The sequence below is a fragment of the Jaculus jaculus genome, chromosome 8 (assembly GCF_020740685.1).
Source record: "Jaculus jaculus isolate mJacJac1 chromosome 8, mJacJac1.mat.Y.cur, whole genome shotgun sequence".
Taxonomy (NCBI): Eukaryota; Metazoa; Chordata; class Mammalia; order Rodentia; family Dipodidae; genus Jaculus; species Jaculus jaculus.
The window spans coordinates 30,675,892-30,697,112 of NC_059109.1; the positions used below are offsets into that span (position 1 = coordinate 30,675,892).

Sequence of the window (21,221 nt, forward strand, 5' to 3'; positions counted from 1 at the left end):
AAGTAAATTCAAAGTATTTTCTTCTCATCAAATCCTGGGTAGCTTGTTCCACCTGTATTCGTCCCATCTGTGCACAGATCCCTGTAGTCACATGGGTCTCAGTTGATTCTATTGCAAGAACAGGTCTTGCTTTTTCTTGTCACAAGGCTTTTGCATGACAAGTTCTCCTGAATTGTCTGTCTCCGCACCCTTTATATATCTAGATCTTTCCCCACCCCGCATTAGGTTTTTGTTTTAAATGTCAGCTCCTTAGAAGGACATGTCTTTTGTGTGTGTGTGTTTGTTTGTGTGTGTGTGTGTGTGTGTGTGTGTGAGTAGTGCTTTTATACATGACTGTCCTTGCATTTTGGTTGTACCTCCATGAGTGGTTTCCTTTTTGGTGTTTATTACAACCTACCACGTGCACTTGGCTCAGTGTATTGCCTTTATTTACAAATCCGCTCTGTAATAACAAGAAAAGAAATATGTGTATCTTATCCACTTATCTTTCTCCAATTGCAAGTAGTCTCTAGACTTTTTTCAATGTTTGTAACATTAGCCAAATAGACACATAGTTTTAAGTATTCTACATACAGTTAAGTAGGGTACAATCTGAAACTAAGTAGTTCTACCTAGACTTGAATATCAATATTAATTTTAGCATAACTATGAGACTGGCCTCATTTTCCACAACTATAAAACACTGACAAAGTGATACTGGGCTCATGCTTCTCAGGGTATTTTGTGAGGACTGATGGAGATAATGGATATGAGCCATGATGCAGTTCTCAAATTCAATACAAAATCCTAACTTCCTGTAAAGGAAATAGGGAGATTATTTGGATACAGTAAGAGAACCTGGACAAGTTTCCAGCATATTTTTATGTGTATGAAAGTTGATCTCTCTGTAATTCCACACCAGAAGGAAAGTTGGAATATGAGGTGCTTACCAAGAGAGAACTCAAGACCTGGGAAAGGCTTGTCACATTCGTAGTAGACAAGGTACCCATCAATCAACAGAGAAAGGGCAGGCTTTTTCTCCATTTTTTTTTTAACATTTCTTCAAGTAAGCCATTGTTAATGATAACAGCAGAGTTTAATTTTCTGAATGATATTGTGGGAAAGAAAAAAATGTAGCTCAGCAACATTTCTGGAGACCATCACATGTGTAATAAGGATAGAAAATGCCAGCAACTTTAGCTATCCTCTAGTCTCTTCTTTCATTCACAATTCTTCCCCAAACCTTCACACATGCTGAGTAGTTATTTTAAATTAAGTCCTATGCCATAGGGATGAGTGGATACCTAAAATGAATTCAAAATTGCAATGCATTGCTGTACAACAAAATCACCAGAGAATCGCTTCACTTATTTATCAATGAGCATGCCAGAGTGTCCCAGGATATAGGTCATCTGAAACAGCAGCCAGGTGCTCTGCTGACGCCCTACAACAGGAGGGTGCCTGAGTAAGCGACAGGGAAAGCGACACCTGTGCCTTAGGGACCCAGGTGAAGTGCAGCTCTTCCTGAGACTTTCCCAGGCTTGCTGACCGTTCTCATGTCCTGTCCCGTCGTGGACAAGTGACCCTCCTTTGAACTAGTGCTTTTCTCGCCCTCTCCTCCCTGCTCATCTCGGTGGACCACAGAAGGTGCCCCAGCACTGGGCCTGCCTACCGCGACTGAGGTTCGGATGCCAGAAGAAGACGTTTGCGCTTCTAGCGCTCCCCTCCCTCTGCAGCGGTCTCCTGCCACTCCGGCTACCCGACGTGCGCTGTGCTCAATGAGAGCGCGCGGCCTTCGCGCGCGCCCCGCCTCCCCGGGCACGGCGACCAATCAGCGAGTGTGTAGCGCGGAGGGGCCGCGCGCCCGCCCCGCCTCTTCAGTTAAGGCCGCCGCTGCGAGCTTGAGCCGGGCGGAGCGGGGCCGGCGGGCGGCGGGACGGCAGGTGTGGCGCGGGCCGCGCAGCTCGGCGGCGGGGAGGCCGGAGCCCGCGCCCGTCGGAGGCGGACGGAGGCGGGGCGGCGCCGGCGGGCTGCCCGCGTTCTGCGTCCCGGCCACCGCCGCGGACCCTCGCGCTGCGACGGCTCCCAAGTCCGCGCTATGGAAGAGGAGAAATACTTGCCCGAGCTGATGGCAGAGAAAGATAGCCTGGATCCATCCTTTGTGCACGCCTCGCGCCTCTTGGCGGAAGGTAGGACTCGCGGCCGCGCGTGGATGGATGGAAGGAAGGAAGGAAGGAAGGACGGACGGATGGATGGGTGGATGGATGGATGGGACCCGCTCGCAGCCCGCGCCGCCCGCCCGCCGGGCCGGGGAGTGAAGTTGGGGAGGGACGCGCCTCTCCGCGAAGATGCTCCGTTCAGTTCCTACAGGACGACAGCGATGACCTGTAGGACCACACACTGCAAACCCGAAAGTGGAATGTGGCCCACGGGGACAGTTCGACTTCACAGAGGCCAGGGAAATCAGTTTCGAAGTAAATTGTGTTCATTGTAGGTTTTGAGAGCTGCTTACCCACAGATCTGATTTTATATATATATTGTCTTTTTGCAATTGGGAAATGAGTCTCATACCTTTGAATCAATCGTTCCTATGGGACGTCTTTGAATGAATCTAGATTAAACCGTGCATGTTTCTTTATTTATGTGAACATAGTAAGCAGAGGCGAAAGTGCTTTGTAAATTTATTTGAAGTGTGGTGATTGGGAACTCGGAGGGGATATTGGTCCCGGGGAACACTCCATAATTGATCAGCTGTTCTACCAGTGTGCGTTTTCTTTCTTGGACCTGGAATTTTAAAGGAGATTCCTATCCCAGGGGAACATAGATGTCTTGCTTTGGTATTGCTTTGAAAGGTTGTTTAAAAAGGCACACAGACAAACTTCTCTGTGTCAGAAATATTAACCAGAATTATCACATTTATGTAGAAATAATGCTAACTAGTCAAGACACCCACAATATCTATAGTAATCTTTATGCACCTTGTTTCTTTTTCTGTTTTTGGTAAAAAAAAACAACTGCAGATTTTGGCATGCATGTATCTTCATTAATAATGAATTCCTTCATCATCAAACTGGCTACACTGCAGTTTTGTAGCTTGTGTTAAGGATTTACTTGCGTCAAAACGAAGAGTGACAACTTCCTGTACTTCAGCTTCTAGACATTAAACTAATTTCAGAGACTTTGTTGTACGTGGAAGGAAAAATTCTACTTTTTGTATCTTATTTACACACATTAGATTCATTTTATATCTTGTTAATGGCTTGTAATTTTTAACAGTTTTCATGATAGAGAAAGAGGAAGACATTTATAATTGTAATATTGAACGTGTGAGATAGCTAAACTTTTCAAGGAAAGAGCTGGTTTTATAGAGCAATTAGGGAATGAATTTTTTAAAAAATGAACATGGAGCAGTAAAGCCAAGTAGAGAACTGTTCTCTTCCCCCACCTTTAAAGGCAACTACATGAGAATCATGGGGGTATTATAATAGAATGACCATAAGCATGATCATTTGAGAGACTGAAAATGCAGTTATTCTTTTACAAATAGCGAGCTTATATATTACCTCAATGTGTTCATCTAGTGCAAAATATTTTCAAAATGAATACAAAACAAAACCTTCCACTTTTATAAATTGATAGTTTTCTCAGCCGTCCTCATAGGAGGTTTTAGGGACAGCTGGCTCAGTGATTAGTTCATCAATCATTAATGTGTGTTATTGTACTTTCAAAACGGACAGCCAAGTGATGCGTAGGACATTCTTCACTGAGTGCACTGCATAGAAAGTTCTGACTAGTAAAATGTAAGACAGGATATGCACTTGTTTCTTAACATTATTCTTAGAATTTGACTTCTGGCTACTTAGTTCTAAAGTACCTGTAATTTAATTTTTTCCCAGCAGGGGGAAGCATACCCTGCTTTTATAAAGGGTTAGGAAGGCTAAGTAGAAAAGCATCTAAGAAACAAAGAGGGTGCCTACAATTCAGAGATCAGAGGAGTAGAGAATGAAGGAGGTGACCGTAATTATCTCAGAGTCTGGAATATGAAAAGATGAAGAGGTGTCAGTTACTTCTCTGGTTGTGCCAAGGGCTCTTTGTGCACCCTTTGGAATCTCAATGAATCATCATATACACGAGCCATTATAGATTTCCATTATCTTTTCAAAAGCCCTATACCAAGGTTTAGTTTCAGATCTATATAGTGATTTTATTTCTCATACCTGGAAGTGTGCTGATTGAAGGCAATGGCTATAAATAAACCTGACATAGACACTTTTTGGGAGGAAGGTGCACACGGAGGTACACTCAGTCAGTACTGTGCAGACTCAAGACCAAGTGAGGAATAAAAATTATCCAGATAATTCCATTCTTTGGAATCATTTTTCTGGAGGCTAATGCTTGTTAAAAGCACTGTGAGGAGCTGAGTTGTCCCATGACTTATTTTACTCCTTGAATGTTGGTAGATGCAAATAACTGCTCATTTGTGAGTGTCATTTAGAATTGTGCCTGTAGGATTCAAAACACTCATGTATTAGTTATTTTACTAATTTTTTTTCTTTTGAGCACCTTCATTAGGGAGGATTTTGAGAAAACTATTATAATACCAAATATTTTATGTATTTATTACTTATTATAATATACTTTTAAGAGTTTGTATAAGTTGTTTGATAATTAAGTTTCCTCCTCTAATTATGTTATTTTGTTACTTGTTATGGTAGATGTTTTTGAATGTGATAAAGCAGCATGATTCTCAAAGTTCAAGTCAGCGTCAGAATGGGCTTGCCAGATGAAGTTACATGAGGTTATTTATATCTGGGCTGTTTTTGAGAAATCTATGAAACTAGGAATCTTTTACATCAACTAGATTTTATAAACATTCCTTCTCTGTGCCAAAATTTCTTGACTCTGACATTAAAGAGTGGGACTCATGGGGTAGATGATCCTGTAGCTTTGATAAGTCCTCAGACTGGTGTTGACATGGAGAAGGGAAGACTGTGTATTGACAGTGTAAAAATCAATGACTACACATTTTTAAACCTTTTTGTTCTTTTCCTAGTTTAATGAGTAATAATACATTTGTTGGCTGATACCGTGATTTGAGATATATCAATTATTTCAGCACTGAGGACAGATTTATGTTCTTAAATCTATTGAACTGTTTCAAGGCTTGGACCAGAAATGTATGTACATTAAAATATTCTCATTTTCAATTAAGCATGATCACTGACAGACATAGATCTGTTCACATTGATAGATTCAATTTTGCTGATTCCATAATTTTAGAAGAATTAATAAATCCAGTGAAAGTGTTTGGGGCAAGGCTTTCTAGCTTATGTTCTTCAAAAATATTGGCAGACTCATCACTATTTAGATTAACTCATAGTATAGGGAAATCAGATACTGTCAAATACTTCAAGAGTTTAAGTGATTTTTCAATTGCCTTAGGTACTATTTTCAAATTTGGTTGAAAAATTTGGCATAACATCTAGCATGGGTCTTCATTTATTGAAGACATATGTGAGTTTTAAAAAAAAGGGCAACAATGACTTGTGCTTACCCCAAATGCTAACTTGGAGCAAGTTCCCTACATTTAAAATCTCAAGTGGGCTTATTTAAAAATTTTGTTTGTATTCCTTAAATATTTTACAGAGAGCTTAAAAGTTCTTGAGTTAGGGAACTTATTGATACTGTGTCTAAAATTATCTTCTGGTAAAATACTATTTTAATGACTTGTGTGTTGATATTTACTTATTTACTTTTTATTTATTGTGTTGACTTTTCACTTGATGACATCACTTTCATCTCAGTAGTCAGAATAATCATATTTACATTTCCTAACTGCAAAAAAACCATGAGGAAAAATTAAATTTCAGTTATTTTAAAACATTTTTATTTATTTACTTGCAAAGAGAAAGAGTGATGAGGAAGAGGAGGAAGAGGAAGGGAGGGAGGAAAAGAGGGACAGAAAAAGGGAGGAAATGGGTATGCCAAGATCTCTATTAGCTGCAAAGAAATTCTACTTTATGCATCTGTCTTTATGTGGGTACTGGGGAATGGAACCTGGGTCATTAGGCTCTGAAGGCAAGTGCCTTAACTGCCGTACGTCCCCCAGTTATTTTTAATCTGAAATTAAAGCAAGTTACAATATGGTGGAAAAAATTCTATTTTATTCTATGAAACACTTGGTATTAAACACAGCATGTCTACCTTTGGTGAATTATGTCATTTTTTCTTTTTTATACACAGGTATAAAAATGTAAAAGAGGACTTTTAATGCTTATGAATCAGTTATTTTAATGTTAAAAATTCTGCTTGGGATAATACAAACAATATTTTATAAAACTATAAAATAGCAGGTATACAAGTATAAGATAAGTCTCTTCTTATTTTCCTTCACATTTTAATGTTCTTATGTACTTAACTTCCATTTGAAAGTAGTTTTCTGAGAAAATAATGAAAATAAGTGCTGCCTTCCTCTTTGCATTGTTGCTGAATGAAAATTTCACCTCTAAATCAAATTAGGAAACAAATTTTCTTGTGAAAAGGATTGCATGTGTCCTTCACCAATGGCCACTTGTCGTTCTGCCTTGAGCTTGATTCGTCCTAGTCTCATTGCCTTCATCAGTAATTCGAACCTCCTCCTGGCTTCCTCTTCCATCTGCACTCTTTCCCCTCAACCTGTGAACTCACTGTCTCTGTTGTTGAGGAAAATATGTATATTTTTTTCATTGTTCCTTTACTTCTTTTTACCTCAAGTCTTTATACCCATCCTCTGTCTTTTATTTCTAAAAGATTAGCTTCCTTTCTGTTCAAAGTTGACTTGTCTGCACATGTCCTAAACATTAGTGCTTTTCAGGTCCTGTGGACACATTGTATGGTTGTATTCTTGCTTTGTATTTCACACTTCTTCCCCTACTGTACTTTTCTGATGGCAGTTTTATCAACAAGGTGTAACCTGAATAACTTGCAAAACAGGATATGTGTTTCACTTGCAGAAAATTTAATCTTTCTTGATGCTAATTATCTTTCCTTGTGTATTTCAAGCTTCTGATATTATTCTAACCTAGTGCCCTATTGTCGTATTTCATCTCTTAAAAACTCTTCAGTATGACCAGTTTCTTCCCCATTACTCTAAAGCTGGTCATTCCAGTGCTAGAATGACTGCTTAATTGTCAAATTGCCAAATCTAGTAGGAGATTTTTAACCTTCCATCATGTCTTCTGTTTGTTCTTTTCCTGTTGATAATCCTGTAGTCTTTTTTTTTTCTAGCCTTCCTCAGCTAGACCCTGGTGGTATGTATTTTTGTTTAACTATCCTACAATCTCTCTTTCCACCTCAGCTGCACTGTGTTTTTAGAGGGATTCTGTCAAATTTAAATAACAACCACATCACACTTTTTAAATAACTCATTCCCTGTATAGTTCGTACTCCTTGACATTCTTATAACACATCTTCTTTAGATGTATCTCTTGCTCCTTTTTGCTTAATTCTTCTCAGATGTAACTTGTATTTCATTCTTCACACTCTCCTTTATACCTACATATCTGCACAAAGCTAGAAAAGAAAATACTCTTTTCATCCATCCTCACAGTGATCTCTAGTTTACTGTCCACACTATGGTCCTTTGATAATTATCACTTACTCTTGTCTTGGTGAACCCTGAGGAGCAGATGGAACTATGGCTTCAACATGATGTCAGCAGTGCCCATCGCGGAGCCTGCAATAGCACTGCCCAGCAGATGCATGGGAGTTGTTTCCCCATCATTTTCCTCCAGGGACCTGTTGTTTCTTAGCTGCTTATCTGATATGACCCATAGCAGGCCTCCTTTACTTCCTCTCCTCTAGGCATTGGGGTTATAAATACTGTGACCTCTTTGTGAAATAACTTCTCCTAACTTACCTCCTTGATTGTGTTTTTTTTTTTCTTTCAAATTTTTATTTATTTGAGAGATAGATATAAAGAGGCAGGCGGGAAGGGGAGTGGGTGGGTGGGTGGGTGGGGGAATGGGTGTGCATGGCCATCACCAACAGTAAATAAACTCCAGACACATGAGCCACCTTGTACATCTGGCTTATGTGGGTCTTGGAGAAGTGAACCTGAGTCCTTTGGCTTTGCAGGGAAAAACCTTAACCACTCTCTCTAACCTATAATTTTACTCATTCAAAAAAAAAAAAAAAAGAGAATCTGGTTATCCCTTATTCTAGGAAGTCTTTCACAATAGCTTCCTTATCTTACTCATTATAGATGAGATGAACTTCTGGATTTCTTCTTTTTTATCTTTCCACTGCTATGCTGCAACATGTAATTATGATTGATCTTGTTTTACTCCCCTCTAAGATTGAGGGCTAGAATTATGACTTCTGCCCCTGAATCCTTAAGGGCCTGCCTTCTTTCTTCCATGTATAAGGTTTGAATATATTTACTTAGTGAATAATGCCAACTTTGAATTTTTCCTTTCCTATTGACTATTTTCTACATATTATCAGGAAAAAAATCCGGGAATTCTATCACTGCTTAATTCCATCATACTTTACCAATCCTTAATTCAGAACACAGTGATTCATTTTGAAGGTTCTGATTTTTTAAAACTTAATTTAAATAGTTACATATTTATGGAAATTCTGGAGTGAGGTCCTGTTTCACTACAATATCTTGTGGTATTTTAGTTCATTAACCCAACAAAAAATGACATTGATACATTGTGTGCACATAGCCATATCGTGTGTAGATTTATATGACTATGTCAACTGTCGAGTTATGGAACTTTTCTGTATTTATATTGTTAGAGTGCTTTCAGTCCTTAAACTAGAACAAGGAAGAGACTCTGTGTGTGCATGCATGTATGTGTACATGTATTTATATATGTGTGTGTCTATGTATGTGCATGCACATATGTGCTGCTTATAGACTGTCAGACTTTAGAACACCCAGTCTAGCATTTACAAATACAAAGATTTATGGAGACCACTCATGTGCTGTCCCTGGATTTGGATCTTGGTTTGGTGACATCTAGCTCCACAGTCTTCTTTCCTCCTTCTAAAGCGTCTTCATATCTGTATACTTATGTGGAGCACTTGCTGTTTACTTGTGTCTTTATTTATTTATAATGTTCCCTTATGAATATATGTTTGGAATAAAGTCATTAATATTTTATTAGCTAGTTGTATACAAGTATCATGACCAAGATAAGCCTATCTTTATTATAAGCACAATAATTTCTCTTTAACACTTTTCACAGTTACATTAGTGGTGTTATACTTAAGATAGGAAGAATTTGATCCTTATTTTCAGCTTCTATTTAAGTACGTAGTCTGGCATGAAGCTCTTTGTTCCAGTACAGCTGTAGAAGGAAAAATGGTAAGGCTTAGAGGCAGGATTTAGAGAAACCCTTGGAAATAACTGTGTATTGCCACCAGTTTCCCTTATTTGTTTGACTGAACATTACATTTGACATCTCTAACAAGTATATAAAAATATATCTTAATTGGAACTCTATTCTGATAGCTGCGTTGTGTTTTATAGATTGAAATGTAATTCTTTTTCTTGGAAAGTAGTGATTTTCTGTAAATAAGAATGATCTGAAGTTATTTTTAAAGAAATGTGGTTTGTAGTTGTTTTTTTTTTTCCAAATTAAAGTTAGCAAATGCGCATGTGTTCATTTTCTCAAGTGCAGAGCTCTGTAATGACTGCAGGTTTCTTTTGTCCAGTGTCTGAGAACCATGACCCAGCATTTCTGTGCTGCACAATTAACTGTTCTTTGAAATGAGTCATGGGTAGCACATGCCTGGTCTGAATATTTGCCTCCAGAGTACTGCTACCAAAAAGCTTTTCAGTAGAGAGATTATAAACACAAAAGACCAACTGAGAAAGGAGTGCTTTAGCATACTTTCTAGGGATGTTCTCATAGTTCAGCTTTCTTTTGGAGGGTAAAATTTGTTGGGCTAGGGCTCTATTATATTTAGTCACCCAGTCACACATGCTGTTGATTGCGTGCTGGCTCCATCTGTCAATAGTGTTGTAGTAGGCAGCTTCACAGTCACTGAAATGAACTTCCAAATCAGGCACAGTTATGGAGGAAGGGGTATTTATTGAAGCTTCCAGGGGAAGTTCCATAATGGTAGTAGAAGTTGGTCCCCTCTTAAAAGACCAGGCAGAGAGAGAGGAAAGCCACAAGCCACAAGTCAAAAGCCGCACCACACAGCACACTTCAGGAACTCTAGGCAGAACTAGGCACTGTGCACATCTTTGGATTGGAATGTCAAATCTACCACCACACCTTAGGGCTGGACCACCCAGTGACACCTTCTTCACTCTAGTGGCTATATATTGACATTACAAACTGCAACAAAAAACTGGTTATATTGAGGACCATCTATTCAGATACCACAAATGTATTATATTTATATATGTACAGGTGGCAAATATTTTAATTCACAATATCTCTATTCTGTAGCATATTTAACAACATTCATGTGTCAAACAACTGCCCCCTCCACATACCATATATAATATAAATAGTGTGTGGATGGTCTGCTAGGTTTTGTGTAAATTCTAGAGGCTAGGAAATTAGAGAGCTTATTGTTTGGTTGCTTCATGTAATCAGGGCTTTATCATTATCTCTGTTCTGGCTGAGAACATGTGGTGGAAGTGAGTTTATTCTCTGCCAGCTGCTCTAGGACATGCTTTTCGGGCCTCACAGTTACTCTACTCACCAACCAGGTGAGGTTGTCATCAGTGTTAGTTTTATAGAGAAATCAAGGTTTATAATTTAGCATAGACCATACATAGAATATAGCATGGAAGGCCAGGCTTTTCTACCCAGATAACATCCATAACCATTAAACCACTGTGCTGCCTAGGGATGATGCTGAACTTGACTTAGGCTTTAAAAGCATGTTAGATATATTAATATGTATTGCTTATCTAGGAGATCACCATTGTTTTTACCATTAACCGCTGTAATAAATTCCTAAATGTAAGTATTACATAAATTATGATGCAATATCATGAAGTAAACAGAGAGAATAAAAGTTAAGTCAGTGTGTTATGTGGGGATTTACCCAAGTATACAATTGGGTTAAGGATAACTTAGGGCATACATTTCTGAACATATTACACTGACTGTTGCTTTTCATAGAGCTTTGCAGTGTAGGGCACAGGGGACAATCCAGGTTATTAAATTAAAAAAAAGGAGTACTATGTGATTTGCTAAGGCATTTTTCTTTTGTATTTGTTTTGAGAACTCCCTACATTTTGCTGAGTTCTTCTAGAAATTAGTAACTGTTGGTTCTTTCTTGATTCTTGATTCAGTGAGGGTTTTGTTTAGCATTTTAAAGTGAATAGCTTGCACATGTGGTCAGAAACATATATCTTGACAACATGGCTTGATTTTTATGTTATTCATAGGTTATGGGATTTTAGGCTTTACTGACTTCAGAACATATCACTTTGTGTTACTGTTGTTTTCAAAATGGCACAACCAATGCCCATCTTCTCTAAAATGTAAAGATTTAGATTTTCCTCCTTTTATAGAAAAGCAGAATATTTTAGCAAGTTCATAATATTGTTTTTTGGGTGCTGATTGCAGTGCAGAAGAAATGAAATTTGTGACAGAAATATAGTTATAAAGCCAAAGGAGAAGGACTTTGTTTAACTTTGAGAAGAGATGATTCAAGTATTGACCACTGTGGTCATTTGAATTAGGTGTCCCCAATAAACTGATGTGTTTTGAATGCTTTCTTCCCTGCTGACAGCAGTTTGGGAGGTGGAGCCTTGTTGGGGGAGATGTGTTGTTGGGGATAGCTTTAGAATGGTAGAGCCAGTCCCTCCCTTACCAGAGTTCTGGTCACTCTCCTGCTGCTGTTGTCCATCTAATGTTGGCCGAGGTGATGTCCAGACTCTATTCTTTCCCCTGTCATCATGAAGCTTTCCCTCAGGGATGTAAGTCAAATTAAAAAAATAGAAAATGAAAAGCTTTTGGTTGGGAGCTTTATCCCAGCAACGAAGAAGGTCACTACAATAGCCACTTAGATGGAACATATATTATTTCTCAAATCACTAAATCATGTTATGAACAACAGGAGCTACTGTTTGCATTTTAAGAATGAAGCTAAAGAAATTGATTTTTTTTGTAGCATAATTAATTTGCATTTATTACAAAAAAAGATCAGAGATTAAGGAAATGACCCCCCAGAAGCTGGATAGAGTCAAAAGCCACTGCTAAATTTTGACACATTAAATAGTTTTAAACAAAAAATAATCTTGCTTTGAAAAACTTTTAAGGAGTTAAGAAACTTAAATAAGTTTCTCAAGGAAATTTAGGCAAATTGATTTACATACAGCCATATATCCACCCACTGTACTCTAAAAACAATAGGATAGAATACACTTATGACATACTTAAGCATGTGACTCATATAAATCGGACATCTAAGTAAGTGTAATATTGGATTAGAGTCATCCAAATCTCGAGACAGTCTGTAAGTTTCTTTTTTCTGGAATGTACACACAGACAGACAGACACACACACACACACACACACACACACACCTGTTATTTAACCATTCAAGACATGGTGGATGAAAGAATCCTTTAAGGAATTGTGTGAAGATGAAAGAACATTTGGTATGCTGAGGCAGATGGCATTTCATTGCATGATATTGCTTTGGAATGGACTTGCAGAATGATAAATAGCCAGAAATTAAACTAGTGCTCTGAAATTAGTGAAAAATTGGAAATTATATGCTCTCCACAGAAGGAAAATCTGGTAGAATGAAATATTATGATAATTAAAAACAATTTAATGGAGACAGAGGAAGCGGTATTTGGAATGAGTTACAATAAACCACATAGATTCCTTTTGAGTAAATGAACATACACACACACACACACACACACACACACACTACTTCTTTTATGTGCTTTATTGATATGCTAGTTATAAGGAATTCAGGAACAACAGAACAGTAAAGATTTGGTCAAGCTGGTTTTTGTTAATAGAAAGTGATAGGAGATATAGGGAATTAAATAAACAACATTCATAGCATATGCAAAGCAGAATAGCAACAGAGGAATGTTGATAGTATAGGAGTAAATTGAGGGAAGGGGGCCTAGGAAGTCTGTAACAATCATGGGAGTGTCATTAGGAAGGGACATGTGAGTTGAAATTTAACAAAATTATAATGTGGGCATGATTCATTGAGGAAGGTACAATCTGGAATTATACATGTAGAAAAGCCTGACAAAAATAACCAGAGAGATGGAAGTAAGTATGCCTACAGATAAAATAAAAAATGTAAAAATAAGATATTGTACCTTGGTGACTGACTGTTGAGAAGCTGGAGCCCTCATCTAGGCATATGCTATTATTGCCTCTTCCTTCTTCCCTCTCTTCCTCCTTCTTCCTTTCTCAACACCAATGCTTAAAACAGAGCTAACACTTCTTAATAAATTCCAACTTTTTTTTTTTTTTAACAAAGTAGTCTTAAGAGACTGGTAATAGAGGTTTATCATGTATATAAGGTATGACCAAGGAGTTGGGAATTCATGTTAGAATCAATAGTACATCATTTGAGAGGATATAAAAGCAGTAGGCACCATCAGAGTTTCATTTTCTTGATGAATAATAGTTGAACGTAGTTTCATGTGCTTTTTTACACTTAGACATATTCTTATTGAAATAGTTGCTCAGGATGCTGGCATTTAAATTGGATTATTGGTCTTTTATTGCTACGGGAGTTATTTGTATGTTTTGGATTTACATCCTTTCTTAAGTTATGCATTGCTAATATATTATCCATATATGTGACTTATATTTTTATTTTCTTCAGTGACTTCTTAAAAGTAGAAGTTATTAGTTTTGCTGAAGCCTTATTGTAACACTGCCTTTATGCATGGTGGCATTTGTGTCTTCTAGGAAAAGTTTCCCTATACCAAGGCCACAATGTTATCCTTTGTGTTTTCTCTCGATGCTTTATGGCTTTAGTTTTTTAGCATAGGCTTATTTTTCACCCTGGCTTAATTATTATTATTATTTTTTATTTTACTTGGAGAGAGAGAGAAACCTTTAGTCACTGGAAATAAAGTCCAGATGCATGCATCACTTTGTTCATCTAGCTTTAGCATTTAGCTTTTGTTCATTTAGCTTTAGGTACTGGAGAACTGACCCTGAGTTGTTAGGCATTGTAGGCAAGTGACTTAACAGCTAAGCCATCTCTTCAGTTCTGAAGTTTTGTTTAGGTTAGGCAGGGTAATGTTCCTTTATGTTAAGGTTTTTCTTTTTAAGTCATCTGAAGATTTTTCTTTGTTGTGTCTAAAAGTCTTGAAAAACATAGTAGAAATACAATGAAGGCATATATTTAAGTATGTAAAAATTGAAAAGCCAGGATGATAGTGTTAATGATATGTGAATTACTGTCTGGCTTTGGCCCCCCTGTGTCTGCTTCAGAACCACAGGAAACTTGACAGCTTTGAAGTTTTTAGCACATGTGTTTGTGCTGTTCTTTAAACCTGTCTACAACTGAGTAACATTTTCAGTGTCTTCTTGATTTAGAGCATAGTCCTTGCAGGAAATATACATGCATCTACCTATGACAACAGAGATGACTGGCCATCTTAGGTGTTCACTGGCTGCTGCATTTGCTGATCCTGAGAATAAAGCCTTGCGCCGCATTGTCCCGGGGAGCCCAGTCCCACAAACAATCAGGCACCATTACACTCGTGAACCACAACTTCCTGAGAAAGGGCCATGCAACTTTATATGCTTAGTTAGAGAAATGGTTTAGTTTTTCAAAACAACAAGTATTCTGTAGAAGCAAAATTCACCAAGGACACGTGAAGTTCACGTGCATGTAGGCTGTCAGCAACAACCTGTGTCAGTCCATGAGCACAGTAATGACCCATCTTCATCTCCTGATCTTCACTACCATAGGAGCTGCCAGCACCAGTAGCACCCTGAAATGTCACATCATGTACTTGAAATTGCTCAAGGGCATAGACGACTGGTGACTTTATGTTCATCCTTAACGCTCGGGTAGTGAAACACTGTTGACAGGAAAGATGTATGAGCTCATCATGTCAACAGTGGTAACCAAAAAGAAGCAGCAGCAATGATTCCCACTGACAAAAAAAATGTCAGAGTTGGCGTCTAACAACATAATTCCCATAGGAGTATGCTCATACAGGAAGGAAGGGGAATGAACTTCCAGCTGCTATTCAGAGGGAGTTTTCCAAGAGAATTTATTTATTTTTTGGTACTTCGAATAAATAAAATAAATTAAAATACAATAAATAAATGGATTTGCTATTTTTATTTCTTTTTAAAAATATTTTATTTACCTGAGAAAGAGAGGGGGGTTGTAGAACACAGAGGCAGATAGAGAATGCATGCACCAGGGCCCGTAGCCACTACAAACAAACTCCAAATGTATGCACCCACCTTGTGCATCTGGCTTATGTCGGTATTGGTGAGTCAAATCTGGGCCCTTAGACTTTGCAGGCAAGTGCCTCAACTGCTAAGCCATCTCTCTAGCCCACAAGTGGATTTAGATGTCATATTATTATATTATCTTATGAAGTCTTGAAATGTATTTGCATGAGAATATTTAAAGCCTCTGATAGAAAGTTATGAGAAAAAATAGTTTTTCTTTGAAGTTTATGTGGATACTTTATTGGAATGCAAGTTTTGATTAGATGACATACAGATACGAATTTTGTCTTACATTTTTGCAGTTTTATAGTATTATACAATAATATGTTCAGTTGCCAAGATGTCTAAGGAATAATCTAATTCTAAAAGTATACAATATTGCAATATATGATTTTATATTAGTAGTTAACACAGCTAATCATGAAGTGCCTACACATATGTGTCACGTTTCAAAGGGGAGGTTAGTTAAAGAGAATAAAGTCTCTTGTACATCTAACCTTACCATTAATAGTTGAGTAAAAATAAATATTCCTTTTGTAGATGTGGCTTACTTTCTAGACCCTACCATTTAGTATCATGGCGTTAAGTCTTAGTGGCTTTCCTGGAGGTTTTCTGTGTTTCTTTTGACCACTTGGACCATTCATCCCCATCTCCATGCACTTGTATGACAGACCCTTGGTCTCCTGGGTTCTGACAGTTACTTCAGAGCAGTGTCCCACTCCTTATCAGTATGTTTTGGCAAACAAACAAACATACAAACAAACAAAAACCATAAGTGGACCAGTTTGAGAAGGTTCCTAGCATAGGGAATGTGTACTCTGGAGCTATTGGCCTAACTTTCATATAGAGCAAGATAGATGTACATGATGACATAAGCATAAGAGAAGTCCTGTGCTCTCTACTGGCCTCTCACCGGACTTAGCTGATCTTGAACCTGGGAAACTGTTGGATGTTTCCAAGACATTGAGTCTGTTTTGTCTCCTCCTTTACCCTCCTTAATCCTTCTCTCCTTTTTTTTTCTCCTTTTCCTTCTCTCCTTTTGTTTTCTTCTCTTTTTCATTACCTTTTTTTTGTATGGTTTCTATTGTTATGTTAAGTATCTTTTAAAACACATTTACTTATCAAACAACATGGTGTACTTTTGTGTACAAGAGGATGTTTTGAAATCATATATATACATACAAATACTCACACACACTGTAGAATGTTTAAATATAGCTAATTAACATAGTACCATATGTCATTTTCACTTTTATTACAAAAATAACATCCATTTGCTTTTATAATTTTTAAAAAACATAATATAATTATTAGTGATAATTCTCTTTTAATATAAATAGTCCTGGTTATTATTAAACATGGCTACAAGTTGTTATGGTATTTGCAAAGAAAATTGGGCTAAAAGAAAATAGAACACACAGAAGGATAATATTAATTTCTTAGAATGTTTTAGTTGGGTTTTTCTGGAAGCAAATACTAAGATAAGGTGAGTGTGGCAACTTATTTCTTTGTACTAGCACTACTTGCGAGGGGCAACATTCAGTGTCCAAGTAATGTTATATATCTTGAAAATAAGACATTTTTCTTTGTTTTAATTTTTGGATTTAGTTACAATTGTATAAATGAAAAACTTAATCCAAGTTATTTAAGCCCTGGGTTTTTTTTTTTTTTTTTTTTTTTTTTTTTTCCTTTTCAGACTGTACTATCATCAGGTTAGAGGTAAGAGGGGCACAGAATCTAGCTATTCCTGGTTGATATCTTCATTCTTGCTTCATTCTGGCTGAAGTTAGGCTCACAGGTTTAACAACAGTAGACAGTGTCTTATACTGTTCTCTAGGAGTAGACCTTTGGAAAAGTTGCTAGAAGTGTGAATGAATTGTTTGTTTATTGTTAATTAGAATTATAAAATCATTTCTTGTGCAAATCAGTGAATTTCACTGTGACCATTTGGGCACATGTGTCTATTGTACTATTGATTTTAGCCACCCTCCCAACTCTTGCCCTTTTCCTGGTTCTTGTACCCCCTTTCCATAATACTTCCTGCTTAGCCAACATAGATTTTCAAGTCCTCCTCACACACACATATAAGAGAATGCATGAAATTCTTGTCTTTTTGTGGCTAGATTATTTCTTAACATGATGATTTCCAGCCCTGACCATTTTGTTACAAGTACAATGATTTTATTCTCCTTTATGAATAAATAATATTCCATCATGTAAGCCATATTTTCTACATCTATTCTGTTAATAAATACTAGGCTGATTTGATATATTGGCTGTTATGAAACTCTCTCCAGTAACGTTGAGTATTTGTTAAGCTTGTATTCTGACTGCATTTCTTTGAGTATAATCTCAATGATATATTTGGATCTATGGTAGTTCTAGTTAGTTATTAACATTTTATTTTGTGTATGTATGTGTGTGTGTGTGTTTATGTGTGATTTAGACCCGTGCATGCCATGGTTGTGGAGGTTCTTCTTCACCTCCCACCTTCTTTGGAGCAGGATGTCCTGTGCTCTGGTTCTTGCTGTTGTTCACTGCTGAGTTTAGCTGGCTCACGAGCTTCTGGAAAATTCTCCTGTCTCCATCTTGCATCTCACTGTCAGCATGCTGAGGTCACAGAAACCCAACATGGCTTCTTGGGATCTGAACTTGGGTGCTTAGCCTTTTGTGATATGTGCTTTATCCACTGTGCTGCTTTACCAGCCCCATTATAAGTTTTTTAAAAAATTGTTTTTTTTTTTAATTTTTATTTATTTATTTGAGAGTGACAGACAGAGAGAAAGACAGATAGAGGGAGAGAGAGAGAATGGGCGCGCCAGGGCTTCCAGCCTCTGCAAACGAACTCCAGATGCGTGCGCCCCTGTGCATCTGGCTAACATGGGACCTGGGGAACCGAGCCTCGAACCGGAGTCCTTAGGCTTCACAGGCAAGCGCTTAACCTCTAAGCCATCTCTCCAGCCCAAAAAAATTGTTTTTGAGAAAGAGAGAGAGAGAGAGGCACATAGATAGAAAGAGAGAGAATGGGCACTGCAGGGCTTCCAGCCACTGCAAACAAACTCCAGACATATGAGCCACCTTGTGTATCTGGCTTATATGGGTCCTGGAGAATGAAACTTGGGCCTTTGGTTTGTAGTCAAGTGCCTTAAACATTCAGCTACTGCTCCAGCACCCCCATTGTAAGTTTTTTTTTTTTTTTTTTTAAAGAAAGTCCAGCATATTTTCCATAGTGTCTGTGCAAGAGTGTCTAAGAGTTCCTTTCTCCCCATCTCCTCACCCACATCTTTGGCTGTTATTGATTACATTCATTCTGCCTATGATGAGGGAAGATCCCAAAATAGTTTGAATTTACATTTACCTGATGGCTGAAGAAGCCAAGAATTTTTTTTTATTGTGTTTATTGGCCATTTGTAATTCTTATTTAGACCAAAATACAAATCACTTGCTCCTTTATTGATTGGTTTTCTAGTTTTTTTGTTGATGCTTTTTGAGGTTTTCAGTGTATATTTCATCTATTAATCATCTCTTAGATGACAAGTTGGTAAAGGCTTTCTCCAGTGCAATGAATGGTCTGCTGAAGCAGACACGGAGACCAGCAGATTAGAAAAGAGGAAACAGTATAAACCACATGTCTCCATCTGAAAAGAGGACTCAGAATTAACCCGTGTGTCTGAATGTCAAGAGAGGATTTAGAGTAACCCACATGTCTCCACCTGAAAGAGCACTCAGGGTTAACCCGTGTCTGCATCTTCTGTCACATACTATGGCAGTGATGTGAGAAAATGAAGAAGCTAGTCCATAAGGGACGAAGGCTAAAAAGGGCTAAATTTCAAGCACACTATCATGACAGGAAACTGGTGCTTCATCACACTGGCAGAGTTTACAAACCAAGCTGGCACGTTGGCACCTTCCTTTAATCTCAGCACTCAGGAGGCAGAGGTCTGAAGATCACTGTGAGTTCAAGGCCAGTCTGAGATTATATAGTGAATTCCAGGTCAGCCTGAGCTAGAGGAGACCCCACCTTGTAAAACAAAACAAAACAAACAACAACAACATAAAGAAATCAGAGTAAAATGCCCACTAGTTGACATATTTAGAATTTAAGAGTGGAAAACAGTTCCTGAGGAACATGGATTCCCTGATAGTTCTCGCTTGTCATTACTGGCCACAAAGCAGGTTCAGACAGCCACCAAAGGAAGAAACTCAAGAAACTTGGGAGTTGGGCACATGTATCCTGCAGCCCAACGGTCAAGGAGAGGTAGTCAAGTACAGACTTGCAACACGTAGCATGCTGTGCTGTAAGGCTCTCTTTGGCCATGCAGTGCAGAGAAAGCCGGTAGGAGTCCTTGCTGGCAAGAAATGAATCCATCAAATAAGGAACGGAGGAAGTTTAGTCTGTAGCTGTATCCTGTCACCACATATGACAAATGGATAACCATGAACTTGGATTAGGGTATACCTTTCATAAAATGTTTTTAAATGAGTGAAGTTTAGAATAATGTTGCTCTTTAGTAAGCCTCGGTAAAATATTGTAGCTGCCTGATAATAGCCTGCCACATTACAAATTCTACCTGCAGAGTTACACAAGGTGCCTTTAGAAACAGCTAAATGAATTATTTCCAGTAGTATGTTTGAATTCAAAGGCAAATACTGGTAGTTTTGGAGTGACAATCTTTTCATTTCAAAGACCCATTTCCATGTCATGCCTTTCTGTTTGTTGCTGGCCACTGAAAGCTGGCATTGAACACGTGAGTAGAATATATTTCTAATTGAGAAAAAAAAATAAGAAAACAATTTTTATGAAGTAGTCAAGATATTTTTTATTTTATATTGTGGTATTTATAGAATTTTGAGCTGGTTAAAGTAAATGTAATTAAAATTTTAACATTTCATTGATTTCCTTAATCTTCCTTCAACTACTTTTTTTAAAAAAATTATTTTTTCTTTATATGATACATTTGGAAAAGTTCAATTTATCTGCTGTCAAACATACACATTTGAATATGCAAATACCTCAGAAGCCACATACCCGCTAACTTTGCCTTTCAGCTCGGGTGTGTATCCTAACTAGTCAGCAAGCGTGGTTAGTGACTGGGAGGAGCACCCTGTGCATGCAGGAAAGAGCATTTTCTGTGCATTCTTCCCTCCTGTCATCACACCTGTTGATTGGAGCGCACCAAATAAGTTCACTTCCGTGCAAGTAACATTCTGGTTTATCCTTCACAACCAATTATTTTTAAGGGACCCCTATGCTTCTGTTAGTTTTTGTGAAACCTTTAGCATGGTCACTCTTTGAGAGTTTGTAGATTCAGGTTCATTAAAAAAAATCTGTCTGTCATTGTCTCTCTTTGTCTTTATACTAAGGATTGAACACAGGAGGTTACCTATGTTAGGCATTCTACAACATTCTACAACTAAGATACATCTCAACCCTTTTCTCTTTACTGATGTTAGTCAAATGCAAAGTTCCTGTTATTACTGCTCTAGATGGTTTAGTGTGTTTGAATTTATTTTCATATTAGAATAATTAACCTCATGAGCCTTAACAATGGGCATAGAAAGACAGATCACCTGTTAATGGTGGTAATATTTGACCTTATTTTCATTTTTTATTTATGAGAGAGAGAGAGAGAGAGAGAGAGAGAGAGAGAGAGAGAGAGAGAATGAGAATGAATATGAATTGGTTTGCCAGGGCCTTAGCCACTGGCAACGAACTCCAGACACGTGCTCCACCTTGTGCGCATCTGGCTTATTTGGGTTCTGGGGAGTTGAACCTGGGTTCTTATGTTTCACAGGCAAGTGCTGTAACTAGAAGCC

At 37.9% G+C, this 21,221-nt stretch overlaps 1 protein-coding gene across 11 annotated transcripts in view; it reads left to right on the top strand.

The window, feature by feature from the left end:
* The first annotated feature begins 2,035 nt into the window (after window positions 1–2,035).
* Window positions 2,036–21,221, top strand: part of Khdrbs2 (KH RNA binding domain containing, signal transduction associated 2) — a 502,543-nt gene continuing 483,357 nt past the window's right edge. For 9 of the 11 annotated variants that reach the window (XM_045156386.1, XM_045156383.1, XM_045156385.1 and 6 more), the window contains exon 1: window positions 2,037–2,168. In XM_045156386.1, coding sequence (XP_045012321.1) covers window positions 2,078–2,168 — 91 coding nt within the window. In that variant the 5' untranslated portion in view covers window positions 2,037–2,077. Of the gene's footprint in view, window positions 2,169–21,221 lie in introns of all 11 variants that reach the window. The other 2 variants (XM_045156384.1, XR_006638524.1) reach the window with 1 other exon arrangement.